Source organism: Aotus nancymaae, unplaced genomic scaffold, assembly GCF_030222135.1.
Source record: "Aotus nancymaae isolate 86718 unplaced genomic scaffold, 86718_ANA_hifiasm-v0.15.2.pri h1tg000040l, whole genome shotgun sequence".
NCBI classification, from domain to species: Eukaryota; Metazoa; Chordata; class Mammalia; order Primates; family Aotidae; genus Aotus; species Aotus nancymaae.
Genome location: NW_026988454.1, coordinates 123771573 through 123784070, shown reverse-complemented (window position 1 = coordinate 123784070; position 12498 = coordinate 123771573). Strand labels below are relative to the sequence as shown.

Genomic DNA, 12498 nt, shown 5'->3' with positions numbered 1-12498 from the left:
GAAGGCAGGGCCTCCTTCTAGGCTGTAGTGATCCTGGCTCATGCCACTTAGGGCCCAGTGGGAGACCAAAGACACAAGTGATTCCACTGAACTATTCTGAGCCTAATCTGAGTGTTGCAAACAGACTAATCTGATCAGCATCTTCTTGACCACAATTTTAGGAAGCAGTGAAGATGGGTATAGGGGAAGGCACAAAGAAATGGCGGGAGGAAAAGCAGAGTGTATTTGTACTTCTTCTCCGAAGATTCGAAATTGTCCTATTGCTATAATTACCCTCCCATGGACCGTACTTCTTGTTTCAAATGTCCCCAAAGTCAGAAATACTCATTATAATCCTACCAAAAAACCAACCACACTAACCAAGAAGTTAGAAGAGGAAAAGACCGGAGATAGTATGACAGTCATTAACTGGATCTTCTTTGAAAGTAAGAGGTCTTTAAAAAAAAAAATCTGTCATTTCATTCCAAGGAAGATAGACTTAACTTTTTCAACTCCAGATCTTAAAGACTGAAAATACTATTTCTAGTGGTACTTTTGTTATAATTCATCTGTCACTACAAAGTAATATAGACATGCAGTGAAATTTCTGATTTTGGAATTTTGTATGTATACAAGAATAGTCAACTCTGCTTTGGTTGACCAAACACATCTGGTTAACAGACTCCACTTTAACTGACAATTTAGGTAAGAGTTTGGATATGATAAACTATATTTAACTATAGTAAAACCAAACCAAATAAAATTTATTCTGATTTTGCTCGATCAGGAGGTACTGGTGATCTCACCCTGCCTCCCAAATTTCATTGTGGCATGAATTATCACTATGCTAGCAAAGCACAGGAGACCAGTTACAGAAAGCCAGTATATTAAGTGTTTGCAACAGAAGCTTGAAGTTTTTGCCAAGAAGTAAGTGTCATGAATATGAAATCAAACATATATAGTCAATAATGCCTTTTACTTTGGGTTGGAATTATGCAATAAGCAGACATAGGCTTTTATTTATATTCTGGAGTGCAGTGGTGCAATCTCGGCTCACTGCAACCTCCACCTCCTGTGCTCAAGTGATTCTCCTGCCTCGGCCTCCTGAGTAGTTGAGATTAAAGGTGCCCGCCACCACACCTGGCTAATTTTTGTATTTTTACTAGAGACAGGGTTTCACCATGTTGGCCAGGCTGGTCTCGAACTCCTGACCTCAGGTGATCTGCCTGCCTCAGCCTTCCAAAGTGCTGGATTACAGGTGTGAGCCACCACACCTGACCAGCTACAGAACTTTTTGAAGCTGAGAATAATAGAAAATATATTATAGTACTGTTTAAGATATATCCAGAAGCTATGAATTCTAAGGGAAGCTTTTAAAAATAAATGGGAAAAAGCCCCCACTGAATTATATACTTTAAATGGGTGAATTATATGGCATGTGAATTATATTTCAATAAAGCAGTTTTTAAAAATAAACAAAAATACATGAAATATGGAGACCTGTTAAAATTCCAAAGCACATACACGTGAAATGTCAAGCAGGAGGTAGTGTTTCGTGGCAGAGCCGTTGGCTAGATAAGTCCACCCCCTTACCATGACCCTCAGTTTCTTAGCCAACCTTGCTAGGGCTGACCGTATGACACAGTTCTACCTAATAATTCTAAGTGAAAGTTGGCAGGGTAGGGCTTCAAATAAAGCTTTGGATTTTCCTAATAAAAACAAACAAACTTGGCTGGTAGGCTTTTATCCTTGTATTCCTTTGTTCTTCTCCTTCTTCCTGCCTAAACACAGACATGGTAGTTAAAGCTGTAGTTCCTATCTTGTTTCTCTGGGGGCAAAAATACACATGGAAAAGACCAAGAAAATTGCAGAGATCACTGAAACGCAGAACCAGTATGGGCAGCCATGGCCTTGTGGACTTTTTGTTATGTAACACTAAAACAAACAAACAAAACAAAAAATAAAACCCCAAAAAAGATGTCTTTCTCACTGAGATTGTTATTTGCAGCCAAATGCAAACTCCTTTGGAGCAAATGACCACTAGTTCAACAAATGTAAAGTCTGAGTTGCAACATATAATGGCAGTTTTCATAATTTATGGCCATAGAAAACAAGGGTAGGCTGAACCATAAGATGTGATGGCTCCTCTCATTTTCTTTTTAAGGCTATAGGAGGTTCTGCAAGATCATGCAACAAATTAGAATCTTTGGAGCTGGAGTTTAAGCATGGGTTGTGTTGTCCTACTTCTGATGGAGAGAAAGGGATGAAACTCAAACTATACTTTGATTTCTTCATCTTGTAAATGAAGACAGTAAGAGCAGCTAAAGCTCCAGAACCACTGTAAGATATGGCGACTAAAAGAACCATTAGCCATTTCTAAACATTAAACTGTACAGAAGGTCTAAACAATCTTGGCTGGTATTTGGTTACAGTAAAAGAATAATGTGGCAAGGCAGGTAATGTCATCATCGAGGGACTTCATTTCAGACATAATAAGGTAAAAGGAAGAAAGAGGATCCTGACCATTAAGTCTTAAGGGCAGCAAGGAAAGAAAATCCAGGGAGAAGTAAAAGCACACTCTGCATTTGTCTATGTAACCAATCCCCCTTATGCTGAACCTGATACATTGCTGAAAGAGGCAATGCAGCAGGCAAAAAATGATTCCTCAGCTAGAGCTAAGCCCCTGAGTGTCCAGGAAAGTTGCTGAAAGGAGTCTTTGACGGACACCAACCAGCTGGTCATCATAATCATCTTTCCTAGGAGAAGAATGCAGAAATGGAGGTGGACAGAGAGGAGGGGCAAGAAGAGGACGTGGAAGAGTTTTTCTTGGTCTCAGTGCTTCTGCTTGTTCTTAAGCAGATATACAAGTATGTTTTGGTCAAGTGCCTCTGTGGTTACTAATGTACAAAGGCCTAAGCTTTTTAAAAAGAGACATACACTGACATCAGGTAGCTATCAAGAGATGTACCAAAAGTATCTGAACAAAGTGACAAAATTGGGTTCTTGGGAAAAGAGTCTCCGATTTAAGGATACTTGGGGAAAGAATATGAAGATTTTCAAAGGTAGATTACTGCTTTGAATTAATTCAAGAATTAACCTTAAATGACTGTGACCCTTCATCAGTTTTTTCAGAAGAGCTTTATTCATTTAATACTCAAAAGCTATATTAAAGCAATTTGATGTATTAAATGTGTAGAAATTTCACTTTGCTCAAAGTCCTATGCTTCTGTTAGCCCTCATGAGAACAGCCGCATTTCTGTGACCCCATGTGGCCCATCCTGGGGCAGCAGCACATAAAACATCTGCCACAGAAGGAGGAGGCTGATGCTTTCCACTCATTTCGTTTTCCAAGGTGAATGATTCTGGTTTTTGAAATGATTGCTGAAATCACTAAGTATTTGTTTTAAACAGTTCTTAACAATTCTAGATAATTACTAAACACCCATGTGTGCATGAAATACTGGGTCAGATGGGGCTGAAATCCTGTGTAAAAAACGTCTTCTTGATGGGTTAAAATCTTAGAAAGCTAAAAGGATTATTGTTTTCATATATCCAGCTACGTTATGATGACTACTTGCCAAGTTCTCCAATCACTCAAGAGAGGTAAATGGTTGACATGCGAGGTAAATCACACACATGAACACACAAACACATATATATTTTTGGCATTTGACCTTTCTTGCTTTTCCAAAGAACATCTGAATTCTAGCACCCCTCCTGTATTTTTAACATACAACTTAGTTGCCATAGCAATACTTTCTGGTCTTGAAATACCTCTAGGATGAAACTGGCTGAGGCATATTTACCATGCCCCCAAACTATCCTGCTATCTGTTCCCAGGATCCAGGATTTCTGGCCCTCTAAGCGTTCGCACAGTTCAGACTTCAGCACCTACTGGGAACCATAGATATAATTATTTACTCTACGATTTTTCTGGGAACCAGAGCTCTGCCGTCTGAGGGTGATAAAAGAAGACTTTAGTGTGATGCAGATAGGCTCAGAGAGAAACAGCACTTAGTAATAAATCACATATCAGTGAGACAAGGAAGAATTTCTTGGTTCAGGGCTGTGACAGATGACACTCAGCATGACTGATATGAAGCACATTTTGTAAAATATCTTTCCAATTGTGACTAGAATTATAGGCAATCTTAATCCAAGCCAGAAGAGTCATCTATTTAGATGCTGGTTGTATTCTTCAGACTATAAAAAGGAAATTTCTAGCTCTCTAGGTTGCAACGAAGGCTGTCTTAATGTAAACAGATGTACTGCTTGCCTGTGCAGCACTCAGACAGAATGAAATGGAAGTGGCATGGAACAAGTGAGGCAAGCATTCTTACCTTCTCACCTGTGCTAATGTCAGCGCCTAACTCTGGAGCTCAATCTCAGTCATTTGCTGGAGATGCCAGATCTTTAGCAGTTTCCTCACATACACTTAGATGAGACACACTGAGCAAATATGATGTCCAATTTAGTTGATAGATAGAACTCCCTTTAGTTACACTAGCATCTATGTTGTCAGTTTAGTCAATGAATGTTTATTGAGTACTCACAGCACAAAGAAGCATACTAGGCATTTGGAAACTGTTGCAAAGACTCAAGCCCATCACAATGTTAAAAAACACTATCTTCAATTTGCGATTATCTGTGGTCCTACTAGACACTGAGGGCAGCACAGATGTAGAAAATACTCAAATAATTACAAAACATTATTTGAGTCATTAGCTTCAATTCCTCTACCCACCTTATCGACTAAGCCTTCATTTGGCTATTAAGTAGGAAAAAAAAATAGAATTTTTTACGATTCCTCTCCTTTTTCTTTTCTGCACTTATGCTTCTGAAGGGAAGTGGATGAGCAACAGTTAGGCAGGGTGGTAAACAGCAGGAAGAAGAAAAAATAGCAGTCTAAAGGAGGTCGTGGTAATTTACAAACTGAATAGACAACCTAGAGTTGCTTGTAGCCACACAATAGTGAAAGGACAATTAAACTTGCCATGGGCTTGACAGTTCACAGAGAAAGAAAAATATACCAGATGAATAAGGACCACAGTGGCATATGTAATTCTTTTTTTTTTTTTTAGGATCAACTTGCTATTACTTCTTTTTATCTACTTAATAACTGTAAGACATAAACTGATTTGTGGTTCAGACATTCTGTGTCAGATTAACTTTTTAAAGTGGTAGAACTGTATTTTTTCCTTTTGCAAAACAAAAACCTTCATCCCACAGACTAAAAAGCTTATGAATACCCATCAAGAACCTACTTTAGGCTAGATATTTTTGTCCTAATATTGCATTTATATGACATTTTCCAATTGAGGAACTCAAAATACTTTTGTGTCATTAACTTTTTAATACTCCTAACACCCAGAGAGACAATGGGTTTATCTAGCTGCATCCATCTACACAGTCCCATCTTTTGGCAGCCTACTTACTATTAGGTTTGTTATTTAAAGGATTTGGGGTATTTTACTTATACTATTGCACATATCAATTGCACATATCAATACCATTGTTCAAGCCGATGTAAAAATTGTTAATTTAATTGACTATCTTATAATTGGAGTTTCAACAAAGTGCTGTCATTTATTAGCCGGGAAAGACTGGATGATAGATACACTTAATGCATAGCATATTTGATTTCTTATACTAGCCTGAAAACACTAAAAAGGATATCACAATTAGCAAGTAGAAAGATAATAAGTCTTAAACTAAGGCGACAAAGGAACTATAAACTAAGACATTAGGTGGATTTGGTTAGTTATTACGACTCTACTTTGGTCTTTTTATGTGGTCAAGCCTCTAAAGATTTCCTGTTATTTAAATTTTAATGTTTTTAAAATGGCATGAAGATGATATAATTACTACTCAATTATCCACTTTTAAGGTACATTTCAGGTAATTTCTCTCACTTTTCTTGAAAATAAAATGAGTAACTTTTGCTGTGCTTGTAAACCTAGCAACACTAAGGACAAACTCCTTTATTTCCCAGTTATGCTACCTTGGGAATGAGAAAGAAATGCAAGAGACAAGAGAGGTTCCTGTTAAATGGTAAAAGTTAGACGCCTCCTGCTGTTTCTTTTCTAGGAGGGGCCTAGATCAAGGAAGGTCAGGAGCAGAGACGGTGGCTTCTAAAGGCATGAGGGCATCCCCATCCTTGCCCCTCCTCTGCTCTGATGGCGCTGAAGAAACATTGGAACGAGGGTGGTAGTTGGTGGGTGGCATGGAAACATCTCAGGCTGTCACCTCTCAAAGCTATCTCCCAGCTGACCGTACTCTCCCCTCCCTCTTTCTGCTTCAGCCACACTGGCCTCCTAGCTGTTCCTATCGCCTGCCAGGCAATCTCCACTCCAGGGCTTGGCACTGCCTGTGATGCTCATCCTCAGAGGGCTTACTCTCCCCACCCTTTGGGATGTGCTTACACTTCACCCTTCTTAGTGAGGCCTTCCTGACCACCCAATCTAAAACTGGACTGCGTCTCCTGGCTGGTTTTTCCTCCTGACTTCCCATAACATTTCTAAATATCAGCCATCTTACAAATAGCATTTATTATCTCCCCTCAACCCCACTAGAATGTCAGTTCCGTGAGAGCACCAATGTTTATTTTGTTTATTCAATGCCCTAGCCTCGGTGCCTACAATAGTGCCTAGCACACAGAAAAGGGCTTAGTAAATTTTGTTGAATGAACGAAAGAAAATGCGGGTATAGAGAGAGGGTCAGATATCATGTTTTGAGTCCACCCTCTCTAGTATACCACTTATACACACACACATACATATATATAGAGATATATACTATATATATGTATACATATACACACACACACACACACACACACACACACACACACACACACCCCACAGGATATTGGTATCTTACTCCCTAAGAGGATTAGACTGACACTGACCATGCTTGGTTAGACCCAAGCATTTTCTGTCAAGAAAGAAGGCTCTATTGCCTACCCAGCTACAGAGTAAACTCTCAGAAAAGGAAGAAATGGCTTCTGTTGATGAAACCAGCCAAACAAAATAAATCCTTAGTCACAAGGCAATTATGTCCTTCACTTAGCAACAGCAAATGCAGTGACCAAATAATTCATGTCTGGCCAGGTGCAGGGGCTCACGCCTGTAATCCCAGCACTTCCGGAGGTTGAGTCAGTAGGATCACTTGAGCCCAGGAGTTTGAGACCAGCCTAAGCAACAAAGCAAGACCCTGTCTCCACAAAAAAATCCTAAAAAGTAGTCAGCTGTGGTGGTGCATGCCTGTAGTCCCAGCTGCTCAGGAGGCTGAAGTGAGAGGATTGCTTGAGCCCAGGAGGTCAAGGCCGCAGTGAGCCATGATCGCGCCATCATGTTTGAGACTTTTGCCTTTGTAGTCACCAAATATAAAGGAACTTGAATACTTAACGCCAATATACCATTGATTGGGCCCTACCTCAGCCAGGGTAAGAGAGGGCTTCCAGGATTTCTAGCTCTCCTTCCTCCTAGATGGGGAAACTGTAAAGTCACTGGGCTGTCTAATACTCTCCCTCTGGTGTTGATTCAGAATCACTGGGTTTTTTCAGATACAATGCCTAGGAAAGCAAGTCAGCCATCACAAGCAATAGAAGCTGTGGGTCAAATGTCACTGACTAATCAACCTGTCAGTGGTCAATTACCCATCCCTATGAAGGGGTGCCACTCATTTAGTTTCCTGTCAATAAATGTCTATCTGGCCACATCAACTGTCGCTAACTGCAGCCTGCCAAGATCTCCAGCGTTGTCCACAAGCACTGGTGGCTAAGAAATCTCTCTCCCTTTCCTCTTAATAATGTCACAGAAGAGGCAAATGCAGTTCCTGACAACATAATGTTAGTTTCACAGAGACGTGTCTCTTTGAAGGCTCAGCCAGTTATATAGAGCTTCAATTGCATGGATTTTTTTTCCCTGGAAAAAAAACAAAAAGCAGGCTTAAGGAGGCTGGAGGCTTCATACTGTGCTGAGATACACAATTCTGCCTTTGGTGTGTTCATGCTCATCATCCCCACTCTGAGTCAAGAAAAGAAAGATTGTTTGGGAGAACCACTTTCATTCTACATTAAGGAAAACCAAAGTGGACACTGTTCTCTCTTGCGTTAAGTCCCAGTGACAGCCTTTTCTGGAGTCAGATTCAACGTCTCTGATTCTCTGAGTACAGCTAGAGGCCAAGGTGGCCTTGCCACATGAAGAGCCTGTTTATCTCTCTGAGTTGTCACTCTGATAACAACCTCATGCAGTCCACATTAGATTTAAAATTCCAGACTTCCTACTGTACTCTCCTCCCAGTTTCCCTTTCTTTCTTGATAGACTACCTCATCAGTACATTGAATCTTTCAAGGGAAGCTTATTCCGAGTTGCCACAGGTTTTTATATATCAAGTAAGACTAGGAGGAGGCAGCGAGTGAACATTTATAATACCAATGCTCTGACATAAACTGTATACAAAATATATGGGATCATTGAAGAGGGATCTATCAATAAGGCCAGGAGATAACGGATGGTTAGAGAAGCATTCCCAAAGGAGTGAAGCCTTAAAGTGGGGGAAAAAAAAAGAGCCAGGTAGAAAGGGAGGTAACGAGAAGGTAGTGAGAGACGCAAACAATGATATCAGCATGGTCAAAGAATTAAAGGCACAAAGGTAAGATGCTCTCAATAGCTGGATAGGTTGTGACAGAGTCCAGAGTAGCACAGGGTTGGGTAGGATGGGGAAGGGTGCTGACGCAGGACACAAGGCTGTATAGACAGAGGTAGGTCAGATAGTTCCTAAATGCCTTAGTCTGAACGTTCTCCAGAAGGCAAGTAATAACCATGAATCCTTTGAGAGGAGGTTGTGGTCATATCAGATGTGAGGGAGGGATGGTTGTGGATGGGGAAGTGGGGGGCCCAGTGGAGGTCTGGAAATCAGGTAGAAAACTGAAACAACTATAGTAATGTAGTGGGACAGAGAAGAGGAAAAGAATTTGTGAGATGTTTAGGCCATATTGACAGAACTTTATGGCTGACTGGATGAGAGAGGAAAGTGAAGGAGAGGAAGGAAATCAGGGAGATTCCCATGTTTTTGGCTCCAGTAATGGACAAATGGATGGTGCCACTGAATGAGATGGGGAATCATGATATAATGTGACTTGAACAGGGAGGGAAGAACAATGGAATTCCATTTTAGACATCTTGGTTTGAGATGTGCATAGAGCACTGTTAGATGGTGGCAGTGGTGGGGAGGGAGGTGTGGGGTAACAGGTAAGCAAATGGAATACGGAGAACATTAAAAGAGAGTGGGCAGAGCTACTAAGTTCCCGTTTATTTCAATCTTCACTGGCAAGGAGACTGGTCTTCAAATTAGATATGTCAGAACAAACATAATAAAGAGAAAATTGAAGTCCCAAATAGGTGAAGTGAAAGAGAGTATCTAGTCAATTTAAATGATTTTGAGTCTCCTGACTCAGATGAGTTACACCCCAAGCCTGCTGAAAGAAATTGCAGATGTAATCTCAGAGCCACGACTGGTAATCTTCAAGAAATTGTGGAGGCTATCAGGAGTGCCAGTAGACAAAAGACAGACAACTGTTTTCCAGATTTTTAAAGTAAAGAGGGATAGATTGTAATGGAAAATACAGAGATAAGTTTCACATCCTCTTCAACAAAAATTCTTGAATAGCTTATTAAATAGATGGTTTACGAGTACTTTAGTTAATGCATACAAATAAGAGAAAGGAAGGTGGGGTGTTGTTTGCTATTTGACGGAAGTTGATTTGTACCCATAGCTGATATGGCCTGTCTCTTCCCCTTCCTAAGAACAAAGTAAGTTGGTCTGGCCTGTGGTATGAACTCGAGGCTTCTCTATCTGTGACTGGTTGTCTATGGTACTTAGCCTGTAGTGTGACCCTTTATAAAAAAGGGCTGACGATTTAAACGAAAAATTCACAGTCTGAATTCTCCAAGAAACCCAGCATCAGCTACTTACGGTGCCCCGGGAAACCGGCAAGCAGCATTAACCTCTGTGGTTATTAGCCTAAACATCAATAAACCTTTGCTTATTAGAAAATTACTACCTTATTTTTGTGCTATTTCTTTCTGTACACATACTAACTCTAAAATAAGAACAGGAAACAACAAGCAAATGTGGTGAAACATTACGGGGGAAAGGCAGTTATGCCTTGCCAACACCTTTACTTCAGGTGGGCTAAGATACACATATACATATGCACATTACATTTTTTTCATTAGCCCTTCAGATACCTTCTTAGAATGTTAAAAAAAAAAAAAAAGATGAAGAGAAAAGAAAAAGCTGCCTACTTAAGACCCAGATGGCTCTCTTGAACTAAAAGTACAGGCATGCACTGCATAATGATGTTTCATTCAAGGACAAACTGCATCTATGATCATCTCACAAGAGATAATAGAGCTGAAAAATTCCAATCGCCTAATGACATCATAATGTTGTAGCACTATTACTTCATTAAAAAAATAGAGGGTTGGCCAGGCGCTGTGGCTCATGCTTGTAATTCAGCACTTTGGGAGGCCAAGGCAGGCAGATCACCTGAGGTCAGGAGTTCGAGAGCAGCCTGGCCAATATGGTGAAATCTTGTCTCTACTAAAAATACAAAAAGTGGCCAAGTGTGGTGGCAGGTACCTATAATCCCAGCTACTCGGGAGGCTGAGGCAGGAGAATCGCTTGAACCTGGGAGGCAGAGGTTGCACGCCAGCCTGGGTGACAAGAGAGAGACTCTGTTTCCCCTTCCCCGCCAAAAAAAAAAAAAAAAAAAAAAAAAAAATATATATATATATATATATATAGAGAGAGAGAGAGAGAGAGAGAGAGAGAAAGAGTGTGTAGTGTAAGTGTACAATGTTTTAAAGTCTACAGTAGTATACAGTAATGTCCTAGGCCTTCACATTCACCTATCACTCACTCCCTGACTCACCCAGAGCAACTTCTTATCCTGCAAGCTCCATTCATGGTACATGCCCTACACAGGTGTACCATTTTGTAATCTTCTTTTTTTTTTTTAATTGAGATGGAAATCTCATAATGTTGCCCAGGCTGAACCTGAATTCCTGAGCTTTCAAGTCATCCACCCACCTCTGCCTTCCAAAGTGCTGGGATTACAGGCATGAGCCATGGTGCCCAGCCACCATTTTTTTATCTTTCATACATTTTTATTGTACCTTTTCTATGTTTAGACATGTTCAGATACATAAATACTTACCACTGTGTTATAAGTCAGTCTTCAGTACAGTAACATGCTGTACAGGTTTGTAGCCTAGGAACAATAGGATACGCCATCTAACCTAGGTATGTGGTAGGCTATACCATCTAGGTTTGTGAAAGGACACTCTATGATGTTTCCACAATGACAAAATTGGCTGACAGTGCATTTCTTACACTGTATCTCTGCCATTAAGCAATGCATGTGTGTATATCCTTTGAGGGATATCACCAGTCTCACATTTAAAAATTATATAATCCTATAAATCAAGCAAGGTTAGTTCCCTTCTTAAAACAAAACAAAAAGGAACGACGAAAAGCCCAGACACCAAGATCACTAAGATGGTTCAGAACCAGATCTCAACTTCAGACCTGTTTGGTTCATATGTAATTTATTAAAGTTGAAAATGATTTTTCATTCTATATAATCTATCTTGACATTATCCTGTAAGTCTCTAACCAATACAAACTGACCTTTGAGAAGGACACAAGCCACCCAGCGAGAAGCCTCTTGTCTAGTTCCTCCATGAGTCTAACTTCTGTGTACTGCCCCAGCGGAAAATCCAAACAAGCACCCTATATCTCATTGTTGTCCCTTCCTTTGGCTCCCACTCCTTTCTTGATACTTAGAGCAAAGAACAGTAGTGTTTCTTCACTAAAGTTATTCAGATTTTCATTTTATCAAAATACAACCTGTATGTGTATCTTCCATTTTAAAACTAATGAATGAGGAGTAATCTTCTTACCGTATTGACCCAATCATGTATGGCTGTGCCAGCTGAACCACAATCGCACCACTTCCTAGCTGGTGACATGTGTAGCCAGAATCCCAATCATAATTCTTAGTGTCCCCATTCAGCAAGGCATTTCGGCTCCGACTGACTCCTTCGATCACGCTGGCACAATCAGCAATTGTTGCAATGTTCTCCATAGGAACTGTGAATCCGAAAACAAGATTTGGCATCAGGATAAGGGAAGCCAAATATATCTTGATAGTGTGCTCAGAACAAAATTAATTAACTGCTATCTCAAATCAATGGTAAAAGAAAAATTAGAACATTTTGATCATCTTCAGATATGAATACATTTTCCATGGCAAATAGCTTTAAAAAAAAGTTAAACCCACTGGGCACGGTGGCTCACATTTGTAATCCCAGCACTTTGGGAGGCTGAGGCGAGCAGATCACTTGAGGTCAGGAGTTTGAGACCAGCCTGGCCAGCATGGTGAAAATCCATCTCTATAAAAATACAAAAAATTAGCCAGGCATGGCAGCACGAGCCTGTAGTCCCAGCTAC

General features: G+C 40.3%; 1 protein-coding gene across 1 annotated transcript in view; it reads right to left on the bottom strand.

Annotated features, from left to right (window-relative positions):
* The window catches only part of BTBD9 (BTB domain containing 9), a 476557-nt gene that overhangs the window by 107564 nt on the left and 356495 nt on the right, over positions 1-12498 (bottom strand). Inside the window, exon 8 of the mRNA XM_012464347.2 lies at positions 11949-12138. Within this exon, the coding sequence (XP_012319770.2) occupies positions 11949-12138 (190 nt within the window). The remainder of the gene's footprint in view (positions 1-11948; positions 12139-12498) is intronic.